Here is a 19,168-nt window from a genome sequence, read left to right as displayed (position 1 = left end):
TTACGAGTAAATCCAGGCCCCTCAGGCATTAGTCAATTAATTATTATACATCGAGCCCTGCGGCTTGTGAACTTTTCTTTTGATTATTTTCAGGTTTTGGATGCGAGAACTGAGCTCACTTCTTGGCGTCAAGATCAAACTTTATGCCTTATATGTTATACTTGTACTTGGCGAATTTTTGTCCGGAACATCAACTTATTTGTAGACATTTGTTTTAAGATAAAATAATCAATTTAATCGATCATTCTTGATTGGGGTTTTGCTAAACTGCAGAATTTCAATTATTGTACATTGAAGTTACTATAAGGTTTTTGTGTAACGTAAGTTATAATTTTGAGTGAGCGAAAATATTGAATATTTGCGTGTTCCCCATTGTGGAAAAAATTTATATTTTTGCCATTTGTTTGAATAAACCAGTTATTTTGGTACCCAAATTCATTTGTACTGTTTTTACTACACTCGTGTCTTTTTCATTTAATACGGAGAGAGTTAAGTTAGAAATTGGTGGCGCTCGACCGTTGGTAGGTGTAACGAAGGATGTTAATTAACATTATATGATAGGTAAATATGTTTGTTTTTCTGCATTAAACTTTACATACAGTTACATAATATGTACAACTACTTAGATACATTAAATCTACAGCTGTTTCAATTCGTTCATCTTATGTTAATTGTTCTACAATTATGTGAATGCATTTCAAATCGTCGATAATTCTGTATTACTGGTTCTCCTAAGACGCACATACCGGAAAAAACTAAACTCAAGCCGCCTGAAGCCGCCGTTTGTGCTTTAATTTCAGGCGTGAAGTCAGATAAATATTTAGAATTGTCCATAACTTTTGTAAGGTCACAGATCACAAACGATTAAACCTAAATCCGTCGTTTGTCCTTTTCATGTCCTGCTCACTTCACGGACATCCGATAGATATTAATGAAAATTATAAATTCATGTGATCGAGTGACTGATGCTTACATGTGCACGCATTTCATTAATTTTTAATACGATCTCATGAAAATAAATAATATTCATTTGGTTTTCCGCGCCTGGTGCACCAATTCCATCATTTTGTATTCACGAAAGCTCCATCATCGAAATATGTATTTAAAACAAATTTGACCTAAATCCCACCGGCTCAAGCGATTGGTTCTAGTTTAACATTGACACGACATATTCTCTTAAGTGTACCTACATTCTCAAATGTCTCATGGGTGCACTTTTGGTATGAAATTTTAGAAAAAATTCAAGGAGAGGAATCGCGGAACTTTCGTTTTCTTAGGAATTGCAGGCCACATTGACGAGATTATAAATGAGCGCTTGCACGTTTTGAATATCAAGTGTGGTTGGATCAATGAAATTTTGTTATTCCATATAAGATAAGATTATGATCAATATTCATTCTGTTTGGGGGAGTGGGCTAAGTGCAAACTAAACTTCGCCTAAGCTCTCCAACTATACAAGCGAGAGAACATCAATGTCATACTTTAAGGCAACCTAACGAGGATAATGCGTTAAGCTCGCCGAAAGTTCATTATAGGTAAAGCTTGTTATCATAAACATACCAACCTAGACAACTTGTCTATTCTGATTTAATCGCAGTTTGCATATCAAATTAACCGATACTGCCCCTAAGATATTCCATGTTTTTCGACGAGCAGGTAAATTAAGTTGATGACATAAATTTACTGTATCAAGATTTACGTCGACGGCATTCTAAATTTGACGTGATTTAGGATTAGGTACCCCAGTTTTTATTCTTCCGCATTTTCAATCGCCAGTAATCGGTAATAACTCACAAGTTTGAGCTGGGTTCGGAAAACTCCCTTTTTAAATGGAGTGGTTGCGAATTTCGTGTTTAAACGTGATTTTACTAATTACCAAGCTCGGCTTTCATAAAGAGAATTATGTAAATTTGTACGTGCAGTAAGATTAATGTCGGAAAATTAAAATATAAAATGTACCCGAGTGTTACTTTGAACACATGACTTTTTCATTGGGTATTTTATCTTCACGTGCCGATTGTAAATATGAATTTAAAGTAGAGATAATCCGAAATGGGATTAAATAACTGAGAATGTTACTAAGTACACAAAGTTTGAAATAATTTCCTGCAAAATAAATAAATTTAAAACGACCAAATAAACACCCATAACTCCCTAATATTGGGTTTCACAGAAAAGTAGAGATAACAAACATTTTATTACATTGGCAACATACAGGCTGTAGCACAGATGTAAATATTTTTATTTTTCATTTGCCTATTATATGCCAATTATATCTGTCATATCAATGAGATATATAAAGCAGTCTATGACGCCCGAGGGCATAATGAGAAGGCATAATGGATTGTCATTTCATTATGCACTCAAACGGCCTGTCAAATTCATTGACGGAAGTTATATTGTGCAATAAAAAAAGATGCTACTTGATATAAAGTTGGCAAACAATAATCATTACAATTGTATATGGGAAATGCATTATTTGAAACGATGAAAAATAAAATTTTGTATGCACCTCAGGCATTACTCGATATTTAACCCTCGGGCGACTTACAATCCCTCGGGCTCTGTCGCCGTCGACATAAATATCGCCTTAATGCCCTTGATACATAAATAACTATTTACCACCCACACGTTAGTAAAGGAGATTGTGTATTAGGGTAAAAAATGATCCCCACTTTTTTGGACGAAAATACACGTTTTGAAGCACTAGGCATCCGAATCAAACAAAACCTCGATCATGTCGGTCTGTCGGTCCGTCTGTGCTTTCATTTCCGATTAAACGGCTTAACCGATTGGAACCAAATTTCGTACACATATTCTTAGACATTAAATGGCAGAATCGCGCATGCGCAGGTGTGTAGGTGATATCTGTGCTAGCCTTTGGGTTACCTCATTTTAAATGCAGTAAAATTGAGCTGACAATCAAATCTGCCATTCATTATACGTGACCTCTAGGAATTTGTTTCGATTTCTTTTCCAGAGTTGAATCAATCAATTACATCAATCAGTATTCGAAATTGAACAAACAAGGGATACCGGCTTTAGTATTGCTGCATAATTTATTAAGGTAACTGACCTACCGGGTTTAAGAAATAGAATGAATTTACTTGTGCGGTGAATGCTATTCGCATTAAACACTTTGTATGTAAAAACAAACACTGTTTGAGTTGTATAATTTGGAACTTTGAGAAAGATAACAAATTGGGAACCGCTGTACTGAATGCTCTGCTGCCTACCCTACGAGGCCTTAAACGGATCATGAGCATTACTTGGGTTCATATTGTGGACCCCACTACTCAACTGCAAATCTTCAAATTAAGTCACTAGATAGCAATCAATAATAGGCATTGTGTAATTTGTCTTATTTAACCGTAAAAACTGTTCTTAAAATGTGGATAGTTTACCTAACCCTTTTCCTCGTGAAAGTGTATCGAAGTGGAAGTGCTTATCAAGCAAATGATTTGATATAGCAGTAGTTAATGAAAAGAAATCACCTTCATGCATCGTCTATAATACGAAGTTAAGTTTTAGCTTCATAAATTACAGTACAGGGAAAGATAATTTCACTTGTTGCCGTGTTTAGAAATTTGATTTATGTTGTTTCCAGCCCCTTTTAGGCTACGTATACTGAATTTGGGTTCTAAAAATGAACTTTATTCATCAGGGAAACTCATTAAGATGCCTATGGTGACGGCCTTTGTTACATTTTACACAATTGTCAAACAAGATTTCGAGAATTGATTGAAGCGGCAAATAAACCGACATTATATTACTTCAAGATAGAAGCCACTTTTCAAATATAATAACATGTCTTGGGACGATGTCATTATTTATATGAAAGTGAAACGGGTTGTCTATTTTTCCGTAAATATCTTCATGAAATAATGCTGACTCGACTTCACTCTAGCTTCCGAGCCTAACGATTCCAAATCGATTCATTTTAATTTCGTGAAATGTCTGAACTATGATCAAGTTTGTAACGCAACCTCAAGTGACAATATTTCATTCGAATACCTGATTGATTTTCGAAACGTGTACCGTCAACCTACATTCCTTAATTTTCGACGTCGTGTTTTGTATACCTATTCTATCAACGTACAAGCCAGGTCCCTTGCCAACTTGCTGATATCTAAAGGGGTTACCAATAAGGCTGTCCGATCATTGATTTATAATTTGGGGTAGAGAAAAATGTTTGGCTGGTGCTTACTGGTAATAGTATTCAGTTTTATATTAGATTATGGCAATGACAAATCAACCTTTATTTCGATACAGTTCCTTTTAGCTAACTGGAATGATGACGTTACCCATAGGCCTCAAGTGATTTTCGTTTACTTTCGGAAAAATTCATTTAGTGACCCAGAGAAACCTAACATAAAAATTACACAGAAGCGATTTTAAGGTTTCTGAGCGACACAAAAACCTTTTTTGTGGGTCATCGGTGATCTGTATAGGTGTCACATCAAAAAACGCTACCACATTTTTGTATGGCCGCGTAGACCCTCAACTGCAAGCTATAAATCGAATTTCCAACCACGTCACAGGCGAGTTCTTAAGCAACTTAAATGGTAGCATTATTATTTTATTCGCTCACCCGTGTGTATACAGCAACATGTTACGTTCAAAGATAATTTCCCCGTAGATTTGCCGTAGTCGATAAATCATTCTATCATGTTCAGGTGGCGCTTGCTGCCAAGAATTTTATTTCACCGCCCGCGCAACCGATTAATAGGTCACATAATTCAATTATTCCATTCGAGCTTAGCGGCAACCAATCTCTCCGACGCAACAACAAATTGAAGAGGCCGCCGACGCGCGGCCCCCACGATAATGTATTGTGGTATAATAATAATAATGCCGAGAAAATTAATTCTGTTTCCACTCCGAAATGAACGCGTTACGTTAGGAGAAACAGTTTAATCATTCAGTTCGCAAAACTTTACGCACATTTGCTTAACACGGGGTCGTTATACATCAAATTTTACTTCTGGCGTGCTTTTGCTTTGTGAACCCCTTTTATTAGCGCGTCTAGACATACCATCTAGACCCGGTACTCAACTGGATTGTATTTTCAATCCTCGTAAATAGTACCCAAACAAGTAAATTTTTAATTTCGAGAAAAAGAGAAGCCATTGACAACATAACGAGTATTGGAAATGCAATCTTAGGTTGTTGACAGTTGGCACAAGGGTTTTTGCAGTAGAATCATCTTATTGTAGAACATTAGAGCCTGAATCTAATTTCTATTGGAGCGGGTTCAATAATTAAATTCACCCTTTAGTTTACTTAACCTCCGGCTTTATTCTAAAATCATCAAGCTTCAGTTTTAAAAATGCTCGTAATAAACTAGAGCGACTAGCAACAATTTGATTTGTTACTTGATGCGCGTTTTTCAATTGTATTTTTGTCTTATACTTGAAAGAGACATTTCTGCTTCAAAGAGTTGAAGAAACAAAAATGAAATGAAACTGCGACTACCTAAAATATAACTAACAAAATTCCTCTTTTGTTTAGTTTTCTTATCGTAGATTTTTTCCCTCTCTTCCTCTTTTTCGGTCTGAAATTTGATTACAACATTCTGAATTCTCTTTGTCACTTATTGCTAGCAAAAATAGCATAGCATCAAATGGCCATACCAAGTAAGGACAACCTTGTAGTACAATTGTTTCCTTTTAACGAATCCAAGACATCCAGGAACATTGGACGATGGTTTCAGTTGATCTCCGGGAAAGTGCATTTGGTTACCTCTCCCCGTTGGAATAGACAGTTATTACCTCTTCGATAAGAAATTCTTCTGGGTCATCGATGGCTCGAGTTGGCGTTTAGTTTACTAGCAGATGTATATTCATTTGTGCAAACCGAGGTGCAAACCTTTTTATTTAACTTACTACCACCCCACATCCTAATATCGCGTGTCTTTCTTCGGAAAATACCGAATTTTCTTAAATAATTCCACTGAGAAAATGTTAATGGGGGACAATTTATTCGCTTATAATAAATAACTCGAAACACGTTTATTTTTCCGGGACCCCAACTGTCCGCTCCCAAAACCAAATCGAGAATAAAATTCTTTTTTTAGCCCCTCCAGAAACCAACCCCACTCAGTCTTTAGATAATAAATGGCAATTTTCCTTGGCGAAGGCTCATTTTTCAACCAATACCAGTTGTTTTCCAAAATGCTCGCAATTCAAAAAACCGTACACCTTTTCAGTCCTAATTAATTAGAAATTGAAGCGAACCTCGAGCAGGAAAAGGGAATTGGCCGCGGTTCGCCAGGAGAAACGGATGTTCTAGTGAAACAGTCGCCGAGGTTTGGCAAGGCGCATATAGCTTTGTGAATCCTTAGGCACTGGCGGGCAGAAAAACTTTTGTCTTCGCAAAGAAGAATACAACGCACAAATGATATTCAATGGTATAAAACAGTCATTATATATAATTAAACTGGTAATTCAGGACAATTTTACACTAATTAAATGCAAAATTGTCAGCCCAGCTGATTACTGATTACTTATACTCTATAAGTCTAATCTCATTCACAGACAGAAAGATAAATAAATTAACTAAATAAATAACCTCGCCTTAACATTAACGACAAATGCGAATTACGAAAACTGCAGGAAAATCTAATTCGGAGTAGATAATAAATTCTTTGGAAAGAATGTAACCTCTTCTACCAAGAAAATTGATGCCTTTGATATCAGCAGCAAAAATTATTGCAAAAAAATGGTGCTTATGAGATTTTAGCATAATATCATAACAAGTAACCGCCAAAGCAACTTTTCATTTTTAGAAAATATAGGAACAATATCTAGAGTCCACTACGTTCAATATACAACTGAACTCTCGTACAGGGTTCGTGTAATGTGTGTCCTGGTGTGAATGGGTCGTATGTCGGGTCGTGGGTGTGGCCTCGTATAGGGAATTCAACGAAACAACGAGACGTTACAAAATGCTATGGCAGCTGATAAAGATGTCGGTTAGAAAATAAGGTGCTTGTTGTGCAATCATTTGTAAGGAGAAATCCTACAATATCCATTAGGAAAGCAGAGAATTTTTCTCTAGCTATAAGTCAGTCCATGAAAAAATATTTCTATTTGTTGCATAATGTCTTGGAGCAAAGCCAGTTATTTGACAAATCTATGAATATTTTTCATATGGATGGATCGGGACAGCTCAACAATCGTTCTGGTAAAGTTCTAGTTGAAAAAGTGTTTCCACAATTACCTACCTTTATTCCGCAAAACATAAAAGAAATTAAAACAATAATGTTCGACAGACAATATTAATAAAAAATCTTAATATTACTTACAGTTTATAGTAATCCAATGAATCTGGTGTGCGATATTCAGGCACAATTAGAACTGATACAAACACACCAGAACAGCTTCAGGAACTCAACTTCTTTCTTTATTAAATAGCATTTTGATGACAAAATAAACAAAACTGGCTTGTTGAATTAAATTACAAAATTTGGTGGCTCTGCAGACGGTAGAATACTTTTACTTTTAATAAATGACGAACATTGTGAAAATGCTTCACTATATGCAACAACCGCGTCCGTTCGTCTGCCCGTCCGTCCGTTCGTTCGTTGAGACGCTACTAGTTCTTTATCTTAAGAGCTATGCTTCTACTTTTTTCCCTATTTGGTTTGTTGTGGTGTCTAGGCTTGCACCAAGGAAGGAATTATTTTCTGCGTTTATTGCTAAAAAAGTTATTGCAAAAAACCAACAAATCGTTTTTTACATGTTACATAATTTTGCACTTTTGCCGTTTAGATCGTTTATAATCTTGTATTGCTGTCTGTCCGTCTATCTGCCCGTGTGAACGACAACTTTGTTTAGAAATGTTCGATCGCTTTGACATCTCCGTTAGTTATGAACTGAATTGCATGAAATTCAATATGGGCATAGCTTTAGCCATATAATACGTAATGCCAAAAATTGAGTCGAATCGATTCAAAATTCACAGTGCCCTTTTCGCATCTCGACCATTTATAAACCGAATTGCAAACTTTTTTACTTATAAAAGTATTTGAATGAAATTTGATACATAGGTACTTGGAATAAAGGAAAATCAAACGCCAGTTTCAAAATTTAGATTTAAAAAATAAAAAAATCGAAAGGAGATAATAATACCTACATGTATATAGACCATATTACGCTTGGTAAAGAGGTCAGCAACACAAACTGGGATTCTGTACTTAAGGAGGCGGATGTTAATTCTGCTACTAATAATTTCATTAGTTCGATAACTGCAGCGATTAAGAAGTCTTCTGTAACACGTCATACTAGATCCAAACTTTGCAAGTTGAAGCAGTCATTCCCCTGGTTTAATAAGGATATATTAAAAGCATTACGAAAAAGAAACGCTGCCAGAAGAAAGCTACTTCTCGATCCTAGTAACCCGTTGCTACTTGACAAATACAATCAACTCAAACAAGGTATTGACAGTGACATTGTTGTAGCTAAATCTGAGTATTTACATAATAACCTGCAAACGACAATAGGAGATACTAGGGGTCAATGGAAACTTCTTAATCAGGTATTGGGTAAGAGTAAAAATATAGATTGATCTATAAACCAGGGGCGGCTCTCTATAAAGAGCCAAGGAGCCATGGCACCACCTCAAGGAACCTGCTAATTATCAATTCTTAAAATATAAATAATTAACTATTATTAATTGTGCTCACTAGAGTACATAATTGTGTTTTAAAACTTAAAACAAAAAAGTAAATGATTTGATAAATTAGGTACCAAGAAAAATTCATTTGTGCTTATCCGTGGACTTCAAATACGGTCGAGCCGTGCCAAACTGAAACTGGCTCGTATTTTCCTACAAGTGTGGACTTCCGCGGGGAGTAGAGGGGTGGGAGGAGCGAAACCGAAGTAGCGTTTTATACGTACAACTTGAGCCATCAGAAGTTTGGCTCATAAGCACAATTGAATAAGGTGTACGTGTATTACTATGCTTTGCGCCGTTTTCCTTGTTTCAGTCGTGATAAGTCAAACAATTTTTTTTTACTTCTGTGTAAGATTACACTTCCCGGATTAATTGTTACGTAAAATACACAAATTAAAAAATCATTTAAATAAATCTTTTTCCATGCATTTTCTGGAAGATAGACTTTAAATAAAGCAATTAAGCACTAAGGACTTAAATATTGTTAATAAACGAAATGTGTCTGAATTCGACAATAGCGATAAATCCGAAAATAAAGGAGTAGGTATTGAGAGAATTAATAAATTTCAGTACTTGTTTAGATAAAGATTTGAATAGTTATTTGTACAACTATTGTTGAAAATGATACTTCGGTCTCATTAATAAAACGGCAAATAAAATGTTGCTATTGTTTTGTTTATAGATTGGACTAAACGCCATGGAAACATATAGTACAATCGTGAAAAAAGTAACACTTTCCATACGATTTTTTGTCAAAAAGAATCCGCTAATTCTCATCTAAAACAACACAAAATGAATTACTGGAATGCATGCTTGAAGTATACTTATAATGAAACAAGCCTCCAAAGAAATTAAAGGGGCTAGATTTGTTTCCGTCACTTGCATTATAAATATTCGAATTATACTCAAAATCTAAATAACTGGAATAATATGAAAACAAAAATTTGTAACTATTAAAATAATGGGGAGGGGGACACAATTTGGCACTACCTTCTACGCAGCTTACGAGCCGCCACTGCTATAAACACAATTAAATATAATGAGATCGAATATAATTCAGATGTTGACATTGCAAATATTTTCAATGCTAATTTCGTGCAAGTTCCAAAAGACATTTCAAACAGTTTTCCCACAGTTATACACGATACAGATACTGAACGATATCCATTGATCGTTAACAGCAAATCAATATTTTTCGCTCCTGTAGTTCCGAACGAAATAATCTCAATAATTCAAAATATGGCAAATAAAAGGTCAACAGGTCTAGATAATATATCAAGTGCAATACTTAAATCAATAGCCAACTTAGTAGCAGACAAAATAGCATATCTTATAAATATAAGTTACACAACTAATACCTTCCCTGATGTTTTAAAGGAGTCTGTCGTCATTCCTATATACAAAGTAGGAAATAAACAAGACGTCAACAATTATAGACCCATATTCCCTAGTTTCGGTGATATCTAAAATATTCGAGAAAGTCACAAATAGCCGACTAATACAATTCTTAAACAATACAAATGTGATTTCCGAGAACCAATTTGGATTTTTACAGGGTAAGGGTATACCGAATCCGCTCTCGCAAAATTTATGACAGATGTATATAACGGAATTAATAATAATAAAAAAACAGCAGCCCTGTTTATCGATATTAAAAAAGCATTTGATACCGTGAATCAAGAAATACTTTTACTTAAACTAGAAAAAGTAGGTATCAGAGGAAATCCTAACAAATGGTTTCATAGTTATTTAAATAATAGAACCCAATGTGTACGAATTGGATGTTCAATAAGTAGCGTATTGCCAGTAAGCTGTGGAGTTCCACAGGGTTGTGTGCTGTCAACAACGTTGTTCTTAATATATTGCAATGACCTTTGCAACGCAAATTTGGCAGGAAGTATCACTGCTTTTGCAGACGATACTGTACTCACGTATGTTGGTGACACTTGGGTAGAGATACAACAAAAAATTGACGAGGACATCGGGCATTTACAACATTGGTTTATGAATAACAAACTCACACTAAATGTAAACAAAACTAAGGTTATGCATTTTAATTTGTCTTCCAAAATAAATATTACGTATCAGCAGCTCCAATTCCATGAGAATTGTAACCGACTTTCACCATGTACTTGTCCTGAACTATCATATACAGAAACACAGAAATATTTAGGTATAATATTGGATAATAAATTAACATGGAAGAGTCATATTAACTACCTAAAATCTAGACTATATTCAATAGCAAGGAAAATTTATATATTAAAAGCATCACTTACCTGTCATGCGTTAAAAACAATTTACTATGCTTATATGCANACGACGCGACGGTAGAAAAAGTGCACAGCAAAGGAAAAGTCACAACAAAATCAATTGCAAATTACCTGCACTTTGGCACCTTCTCCGATACTTTATACATTGCATTGCAGGACATCCTAATCTTAAATACCATGTAGCGTTCAAGTTGTAAATCCTTACGTACACCCAAGCAAACTTACACAAAGTAAATTCGGTCGAAGATTATCTTATAACACAAACCCGGTACGTTACCGACAGTTCGAAATGTTAACTGATAATATTTACTGTCAGAGTTACATGCTATTTATATACCACAGATTTACTTATTTAACCTATGTTGTGAAGTTTGTGAACTCGTTTTATTAGTTTATAAGAGAACGGGACTTTATCGATAGGATAATGCCGGTTCCACGAAAGATACTTCCAAAAACTACAATACCAGATAACAGATTAAAATCAAATTAAAAACTATAAATAAATAAAAACTATATAATAAAAACTTACGTACCCCATTATTAAATGGGTTTCGGAATGCGATATAGGTATATAAAAGATAAGAAATTAAATTAAAACATATGGCATAACCTAAAAAAATTCGCGTTAACCAAATAAGGAATCCTATGAAAATAACTATACCTCGAAAAGATATCAACCATCCCATTCACCTAAATCCGTTTCGATATACAGTGTGTAAAGCGATGGGGTATTTACAAGAGGGAATTTTTTTTAAAATATTGATTTATGAAAAAAATTTATTCTTCATGATATTTTTTGCTTGCTTTGAAAGTACCAATAACGTTTCGATGATCTAAAATTTATTTATAGAAATCTGGAAAAATAATAAAATTAATTTTTTTATTGAAAGATATCATTCTACATATAATCAAGATAGCGTATTGCTATCAAACCACAAACAATCGAAACGTTATTGGTACTTTCAAAGCAAGCAAAAAATACCAACAGGAGATTTCCACATCTTTCGCATTGCGCCCAATTACAGAGTAACCCGCATAATGCATAAGTGCCCCTGCAGAAGGTTTTTGTTGTTCCATACTACTGCGAATTACGAAAACTGCAGGAAAATCTAATTCGGAGTAGATAATAAATTCTTTGGAAAGAATGTAACCTCTTCTACCAAGAAAATTGATGCCTTTGATATCAGCAGCAAAAATTATTGCAAAAAAATGGTGCTTATGAGATTTTAGCATAATATCATAACAAGTAACCGCCAAAGCAACTTTTCATTTTTAGAAAATATAGGAACAATATCTAGAGTCCACTACGTTCAATATACAACTGAACTCTCGTACAGGGTTCGTGTAATGTGTGTCCTGGTGTGAATGAGTCGTATGTCGGGTCGTGGGTGTGGCCTCGTATAGGGAATTCAACGAAACAACGAGACGTTACAAAATGCTATGGCAGCTGATAAAGATGTCGGTTAGAAAATAAGGTGCTTGTTGTGCAATCATTTGTAAGGAGAAATCCTACAATATCCATTAGGAAAGCAGAGAATTTTTCTCTAGCTATAAGTTAGTCCATGAAAAAATATTTCTATTTGTTGCATAATGTCTTGGAGCAAAGCCAGTTATTTGACAAATCTATGAATATTTTTCATATGGATGAATCGGGACAGCTCAACAATCGTTCTGGTAAAGTAGTGTTTCCGCAATTACCTACCTTTATTCCGCAAAACATAAAAGAAATTAAAACAATAATGCTGGAAGAGATTGTTTTACATATATACCACGCACGCAAGTGTTCGACAGACAATATTAATAAAAAATCTTAATATTACTTACAGTTTATAGTAATCCAATGAATCTGGTGTGCGATATTCAGGCACAATTAGAACTGATACAAACACATGCGAACAGCTTCAGGAGCTCAACTTCTTTCTTTATTAAATAGCATTTTGATGACAAAATAAACAAAACTGGCTTTTACTTTTAATAAATGACGAACATTGTGAAAATGCTTCACTATATGCAACAACCGCGTCCGTTCGTCTGCCCGTCCGTCCGTTCGTTCGTTGAGACGCTACTAGTTCTTTATCTTAAGAGCTATGCTTCTACTTTTTTGCCTATCCGGTTCGTTGTGGTGTCTAGGCTTGCACCAAGGAAGGAATTATTTTCTGCGTTTATTGCTAAAAAAGTTATTGTAAAAAACCAACAAATCGTTTTTTACATGTTACATAATTTTACACTTTTGCCGTTTAGATCGTTTATAATCTTGTATTGCTGTCTGTCCGTCTATCTGTCCGTGTGAACGATAACTTTGTTTAGAAATGTTCGATCGCTTTGACATCTCCGTTAGTTATGAACTGAATTGCATGACATCCAATATGGGCATAGCTTTAGCCATATAATACGTAATGCCAAAAATTGAGTCGAATCGATTCAAAATTCACAGTGCCCTTTTCGCATCTCGACCATTTATAAACCGAATTGCAAACTTTGTTATTTATAAAAGTATTTGAATGAAATTTGATACATAGGCACTTGGAATAAAGGAAAATCAAACGCCAGTTTCAAAATTTAGATTTGCGCATGCGCATTTCCAACTTTCTTATTTAGAAAAGCATTGAAATAAAACTCTTCTTATAAACTGAAATTGAAGTAGCACGTCAAAAATGGATTGCACATTTGCAACGCTATCTTTCTTATTTGTGGCCGGATTTTTACGATTTTAACAGAAGTTGCATCTTGCCAATGGGAAAAGAATGCAATTGGAAATGCGCTTTTTGTAAATCGTTTACGATTACTTTTTAACTTGTTTAATATAAACTTACAACAAATGTAGGTCCTGACGAATCCATAGACCCCCCGTTTGCTCGATGTGCGATAAGTAGTACGGGAGATAGGAGCGTTTAAAAAAATGAATCTGATTCAAAATGGCGGAAAAACGTAAACTTTGGGAGTGCGCAAACTCAGAACAAAGCTTTTCTTTTGAAACCCTTTCGATCGAATGACAAAAGAAAAAATGTACCCGAAATTCCTAGGTTACCCTAGATTTACTGGAGTAAGCACATGATCATAATTTACCCGTTCCTCATTCCCGCAAAAATATTTCTTTTCTCAGTTCTTCAGGATCCTCAGATCCTTTATAATTTTGTATTGTCGTCCGTCCGTCCGTGTGCGCTCTAACTCTTTTTAAATGTTTCCGATTGTGTTGAAATTTGGTGTACGGGTACTTTGGGCATTAAGGACGGACGCTATTGCTTTTCAGGAAGCTGGTTCAACAGGAACAAAAGTTATAGGACTTCGAGTGAATCGGGAACAAGAAAAACTGCGGGCTCAATATAATAGAAAACAACATATTTCATTACCTAGATCATGTATCGAGTTCTGACTTTCGCTAGATTATTCCGTATGACTCTTAGATGTGTCATAATTCAATATAACTCTTCTCCGTGGTATAGTGGTAGGTCAAAAGTTTTAGAGCAAAATGTACCCAAAATTGTTTTTTACACATGGATTTGGAGTTTTAAAAGCTTGCGAACGCATTATCTTGATGATGAAAGAGTTCATCACGTGCACATTTGATAACCGCATGTGTGTGATTCAAAGATGTTAAATTATTTTTCTAAGGTCACATGGATTTTGATAAAAATATGTCAAAGTCGTTATTTATGCACCAAGATCGTTGGGAAAAAGACTAGGGGCATTATTTCAATGCCCAAGACATGAATCTGATGCATTTTTGGCGACCGCGTGGATTTTGATAAAAACATGTCAAAATCGATATTTATGCACCAAGATCGTTGGGAAAAAGACTAGGGGCATTATTTCAATGCCCAAGACATGAATCTGATGCATTTTTGGCGACCGCGTGGATTTTGATAAAAACATGTCAAAATCGATATTTATGCACCAAGATCGTTGGGAAAAAGACTAGGGGCATTATTTCAATGCCCAAGACATGAATCTGATGCATTTTTGGCGACCGCGTGGATTTTGATAAAAACATGTCAAAATCGATATTTATGCACCAAGATCGTTGGGAAAAAGACCAAGAGCATTTTCTCAATGACCAAAACATTTACCAAGATCGTTGGGAAAAAGATTATCTCAATGACCAAAACATCCATTTGATCTATTTTTGGCGACTACGTGGATTTTGATGAAAACATGTCAAAATCGTTATTTATGCATCAATCTCGTTGGGAAAAAGACCAAGAACATTATCTCAATTACTTGAATTTGATCTATTTTTGGCGACCACGTGGATTTTGATCAAAACATGTCAAAATCGTTATTCTTGCACTGATACCTATCGCTGGGAACAAGATTAAGAGCATTATCTCAATCACCAAGACATAAATTTGATGCATTTTTGTTAACTATAAAATGTATTTTGTAAGATTAGTTAAAAGAGATTGTCATACTGAGGATCCTTCGATATTTCGTTGTATCGGTTTATTTTCTATGTTACGTTTGTACAATCTACAATCCTATTGCTTCTTTACGTCGATATTTTCAATTTGCTCTAGTTCTTTGTTTAAAATTACTTGCTTTCAGCTTGTATCGTAAAAAAAAATAATATGTTCGTCCTATTCCCCTTCCCCTTATTATTTTTCTGTTTATAAAAGAATTCACAGATTTCGCAATATATGCAACCATCGGAGATATTGGAAATGAAAATCGTATAACGCCATATGTAAAACACAAATATAGCCCTTATTCACTCGGGATCACTTGCTACAAACGTTAACTTTCTGAATAATATGCTTCATAATATGCTCTTAATCCTATTATAAAGGAGATGTGGAGAATTTTAGATTGGAATTAACAAAACAATTGCGTACTATTAAGTAAGTACCGTATCGACAGTATCCGCGACTGTTCGTTAACCTACCGATTGCGGCCGAGTACGGTACAATCATCACTTAATGCGACACCGTGTCTTTTGTGCTTGAGCGAAACTGGTAACTTGATACTCATATGCAATATCATTGACTCTCACCCTTATGGTAATAAAATAAATTATATTAGTGCTCTATGTCGGGACTTTTCTTGTTATAAGGCATATAACTAGATTAAAATACCACCACCACAATTCATCATCTAAAAGCATCAAACTTCGGGTTAAAAGTCCCATACCTCTATTTTAAAACTGGCGCACAACACTGAGTAGGCGCACGAATCATCTTAAAAACGACACCAAACTGATGTGTTAAGGGGGTTTCGCTTCTTTAATTTGAAGGAACAATTTTTAACGCACGAACTGAAATGTACAGTGCAACCTTCACAGCAGTTTGCAGGCCAATTTTTATCCCCAATCATGCATTAGTGAACTGTTTCTGTATTTTACCACTATCTTAGTGGTAATTTGACGACTTGTCTCTGACACCTTCAACTGCGTTCGTCAACAACTAAATTCAAAATTAAAGCTGATATATTTCAATAACAATGTTATGTTATTGCATCCTTGATCCTATGGCAATCTGCCCAAGAGCTGAGCTAATTTTACACTCTGAAGCTAAATTGAACATTTTTTTTCGTAAACGTGCTTTGTATACATCGCCAAACTTAGTTCCATTTTCCTGACGTTGCGATGTCGCCTAAAAAGATTGTCAATCATTTACAAGGGATTTGTGTTCACCGCGTCTTCAATATCGTAGTCCACGCGCTGTCTGAAGAAACCGGCGTGCATAATAAAAATGTGGAGAAGTATTTCGCAAATTCCACCTTCCTTGTTCTTCAAGATTTATTAAAATACATATTAAATTCTGAAAACTTGGATGCCGCCACAAGATTTAACTGCTTAAAGGTGCTCCTAAGACGTAACGTGCAAGTCCTCGAAACTGGAATATTTCCCTACTCCTACTACGTGAAAATATTACAAGTGATTATTAAAAGTGGAACGGGCATTCAGCAATTAAATTTGAAGGGTTTATGGGTGCATGACCAGCCGGAACTGCTCGAGGAGGTTTTACGTAGATTAAAAAACTTAAAAGTTCTGATTATACCCCATATCGCCGGAGACTTTATACTAAAACCAATATCGGAGTGCGGTCAGCTTACAGTTTTAGACATTAGTGGCGAGTGCTTTTTCTCAGCGGTTGAACTCTCCTCATTTAAAAGTTCGTCAATTAAAGTTTTAATAATCGGAAGTTACGGGAAGCGGTTCCTTTGCGAGCCGGAAGACAAATCGTCTGAAGTTTTAGCTGATATAATCGAGAATTTGCCTAATCTGACGGCAATTAGGACGTATTCATTTGTCGGTTCGAGTCTGTGCCGTATTTATGAAAGAAATCCTGAGTTCAGTTCTAAATTGCTGTATCTGCGTGACACGTCTACTACGACCGAGGCCGGTAAGGCGCTTGTGAGGATGTGTTCCGGTTTGGAATCGTTGTATTTGGATTTTCCAAACGAGGGCGTGCTGAGCTCGATAAAATATCTGAAACGGATAACTACTCTGAAACTTTCTCGTTTTGAATATGACGAGCTCGTTGATTACTTGCAGGATGGGGGCGAAGCACTTCGGGAACTTCACCTGTACAACACTAGACACGTGGTGGTAGACGTGAGTTACATCTCTTTGGTGTGTCCGAACGTTGTTCATTTAGATTTGTACAGGCTAAGCTTAACGCTGACCCAAACCGATTCATATTTTATGTGCTTACAATCCATCGACATTCTTTACTGCAATGTGGACGACTTTATTGTGCGGTATATATTAACGAACTGCCCCTTTTTGAGGAGGTTTATTGTCGGTGATATATTAAGGGTAACGGATGGTGATCTTTTTAGACTCTGTGCGGAATGCGAACTTCTGTATTTGGAAGAGTTATGGTTCTCGTGCGCTAAATATTTAACAACGACGTCCGTTCAACTGTTAATGGGTCATTGCCCGAAACTTAAATCATTAGGACAACTTACCGGATGGGATGTAAGCCCTGATGATATTGTCTACCTACGAAGTGTTATCTCCAGTAGCAATAACGACCTAGTCCTGTTACCCACAACATATCCTTAAATTTGCTTTAATAAACAATGCGAATGTTTACAGAGTTTCGTGGTAGAGGAAGTCACGGAGTGTTCGTTTGGTAAGAGTTAAAGGGTTCGTCCGTAAAATATTAAAGCATTTTTGTACAATAAAGCTCTGCCATAAACATATTGTGTTATTAGATTGGTTGCTCTTGTTGAATTTTGTTTTGTTTGTATTCACTTCGTTTATACAAGCAAAGATAAATGTCTCATACTTGTCAAGGAACATTTTCGCATTAATTAAAAATAAGTTTACGACGAATAAAAGAAAACTTTCCCTTTCTGTAAAAAAATCACTAAGATCAACAGTCTTCTTTTGACAGTATTCAATCAATTTTTGTACTTCCTGATCAGTATAATATCATTAACCCCACCCAGTAGTTATTTTCAAAATTTTCCCCGCAGTCTTCAATTGCTAGGCGATTTGAAAGCAGTAGCCGGTCTCCATCCTCAATCCAACCGACATGACATCTGATAATCATAAGCAGTTCTACACTGTACAGCAAGACCAAGTTCTTTAACGGCACGACGTCAAACGTCCATATCGTTAGATGCCATTTTTCTTGGAGATTTAATTTCTCTTCACTTAATAAAAAACTTCCTTGTGAAAAGGTCTGTGAAACAAAATAAGGCTAACTGAGGTATTTGTTTCATTGTTAGAAAGTAAAAAGAGGGAACGGGTAGGGGTAGTAAAAATGGCCACGAATTTAAAAAATTGGTAAAAGGCGAAAACTTTGTAAAATAGAATTGTAAGATGTACTTGATGAGTTCAAAAACTGAGTTTTAGACTATTTAATTCCCGTGGTAGCGTTGACGGAGACACTTCCAACGGATACGGTGCCGATGCAGCTGTCAAAGGCTTTAAACGGAAACTGCTGTCTGTTGAATAAACTCTCACGTTTGACCTGTTCTGATGGTGATGATACCATGCGATTGGTTGCAATTCAATCGGTTATTTATAACTGTGTACAGGGACGTATTCTACGGGAATATAAGAATTCCGAAAATCTTTCCTCTAACCTTACTTCCGGGTTCAATGAATAGGGCACACGCACACAGTACTGCCTTAAATTTTCTTCAGGTGAATGCAACACTGCCTGTTTGGGGTTAACCAATAAAGTCCGGCAAAGTTCAACCTTACGAACAGCCCTTAAAGCTTGCAAACAATTCCAAGGATCTCTTATCGGAGCCAGTGGTATTGTCGT

At 35.6% G+C, this 19,168-nt stretch overlaps 1 protein-coding gene across 1 annotated transcript; it reads left to right on the top strand.

The window, feature by feature from the left end:
• Window positions 1-16,507: 16,507 nt before the first annotated feature.
• On the top strand, window positions 16,508-18,077 carry LOC116171627. Its single transcript, XM_031488576.1, has one exon. It carries the CDS (start codon window positions 16,528-16,530, stop codon window positions 17,950-17,952), a length of 1,425 nt encoding a protein of 474 aa, XP_031344436.1. The 5' UTR covers window positions 16,508-16,527; the 3' UTR covers window positions 17,953-18,077.
• The last annotated feature ends 1,091 nt before the right edge of the window (window positions 18,078-19,168 follow it).

The sequence above is a fragment of the Photinus pyralis genome, unplaced genomic scaffold, assembly GCF_008802855.1.
Source record: "Photinus pyralis isolate 1611_PpyrPB1 unplaced genomic scaffold, Ppyr1.3 Ppyr1.4_LG5, whole genome shotgun sequence".
In the NCBI taxonomy this organism is placed as follows: domain Eukaryota; kingdom Metazoa; phylum Arthropoda; class Insecta; order Coleoptera; family Lampyridae; genus Photinus; species Photinus pyralis.
Note: the sequence above shows the minus strand (reverse complement) of the source record. Positions and strands in the feature narration are given on the sequence as shown.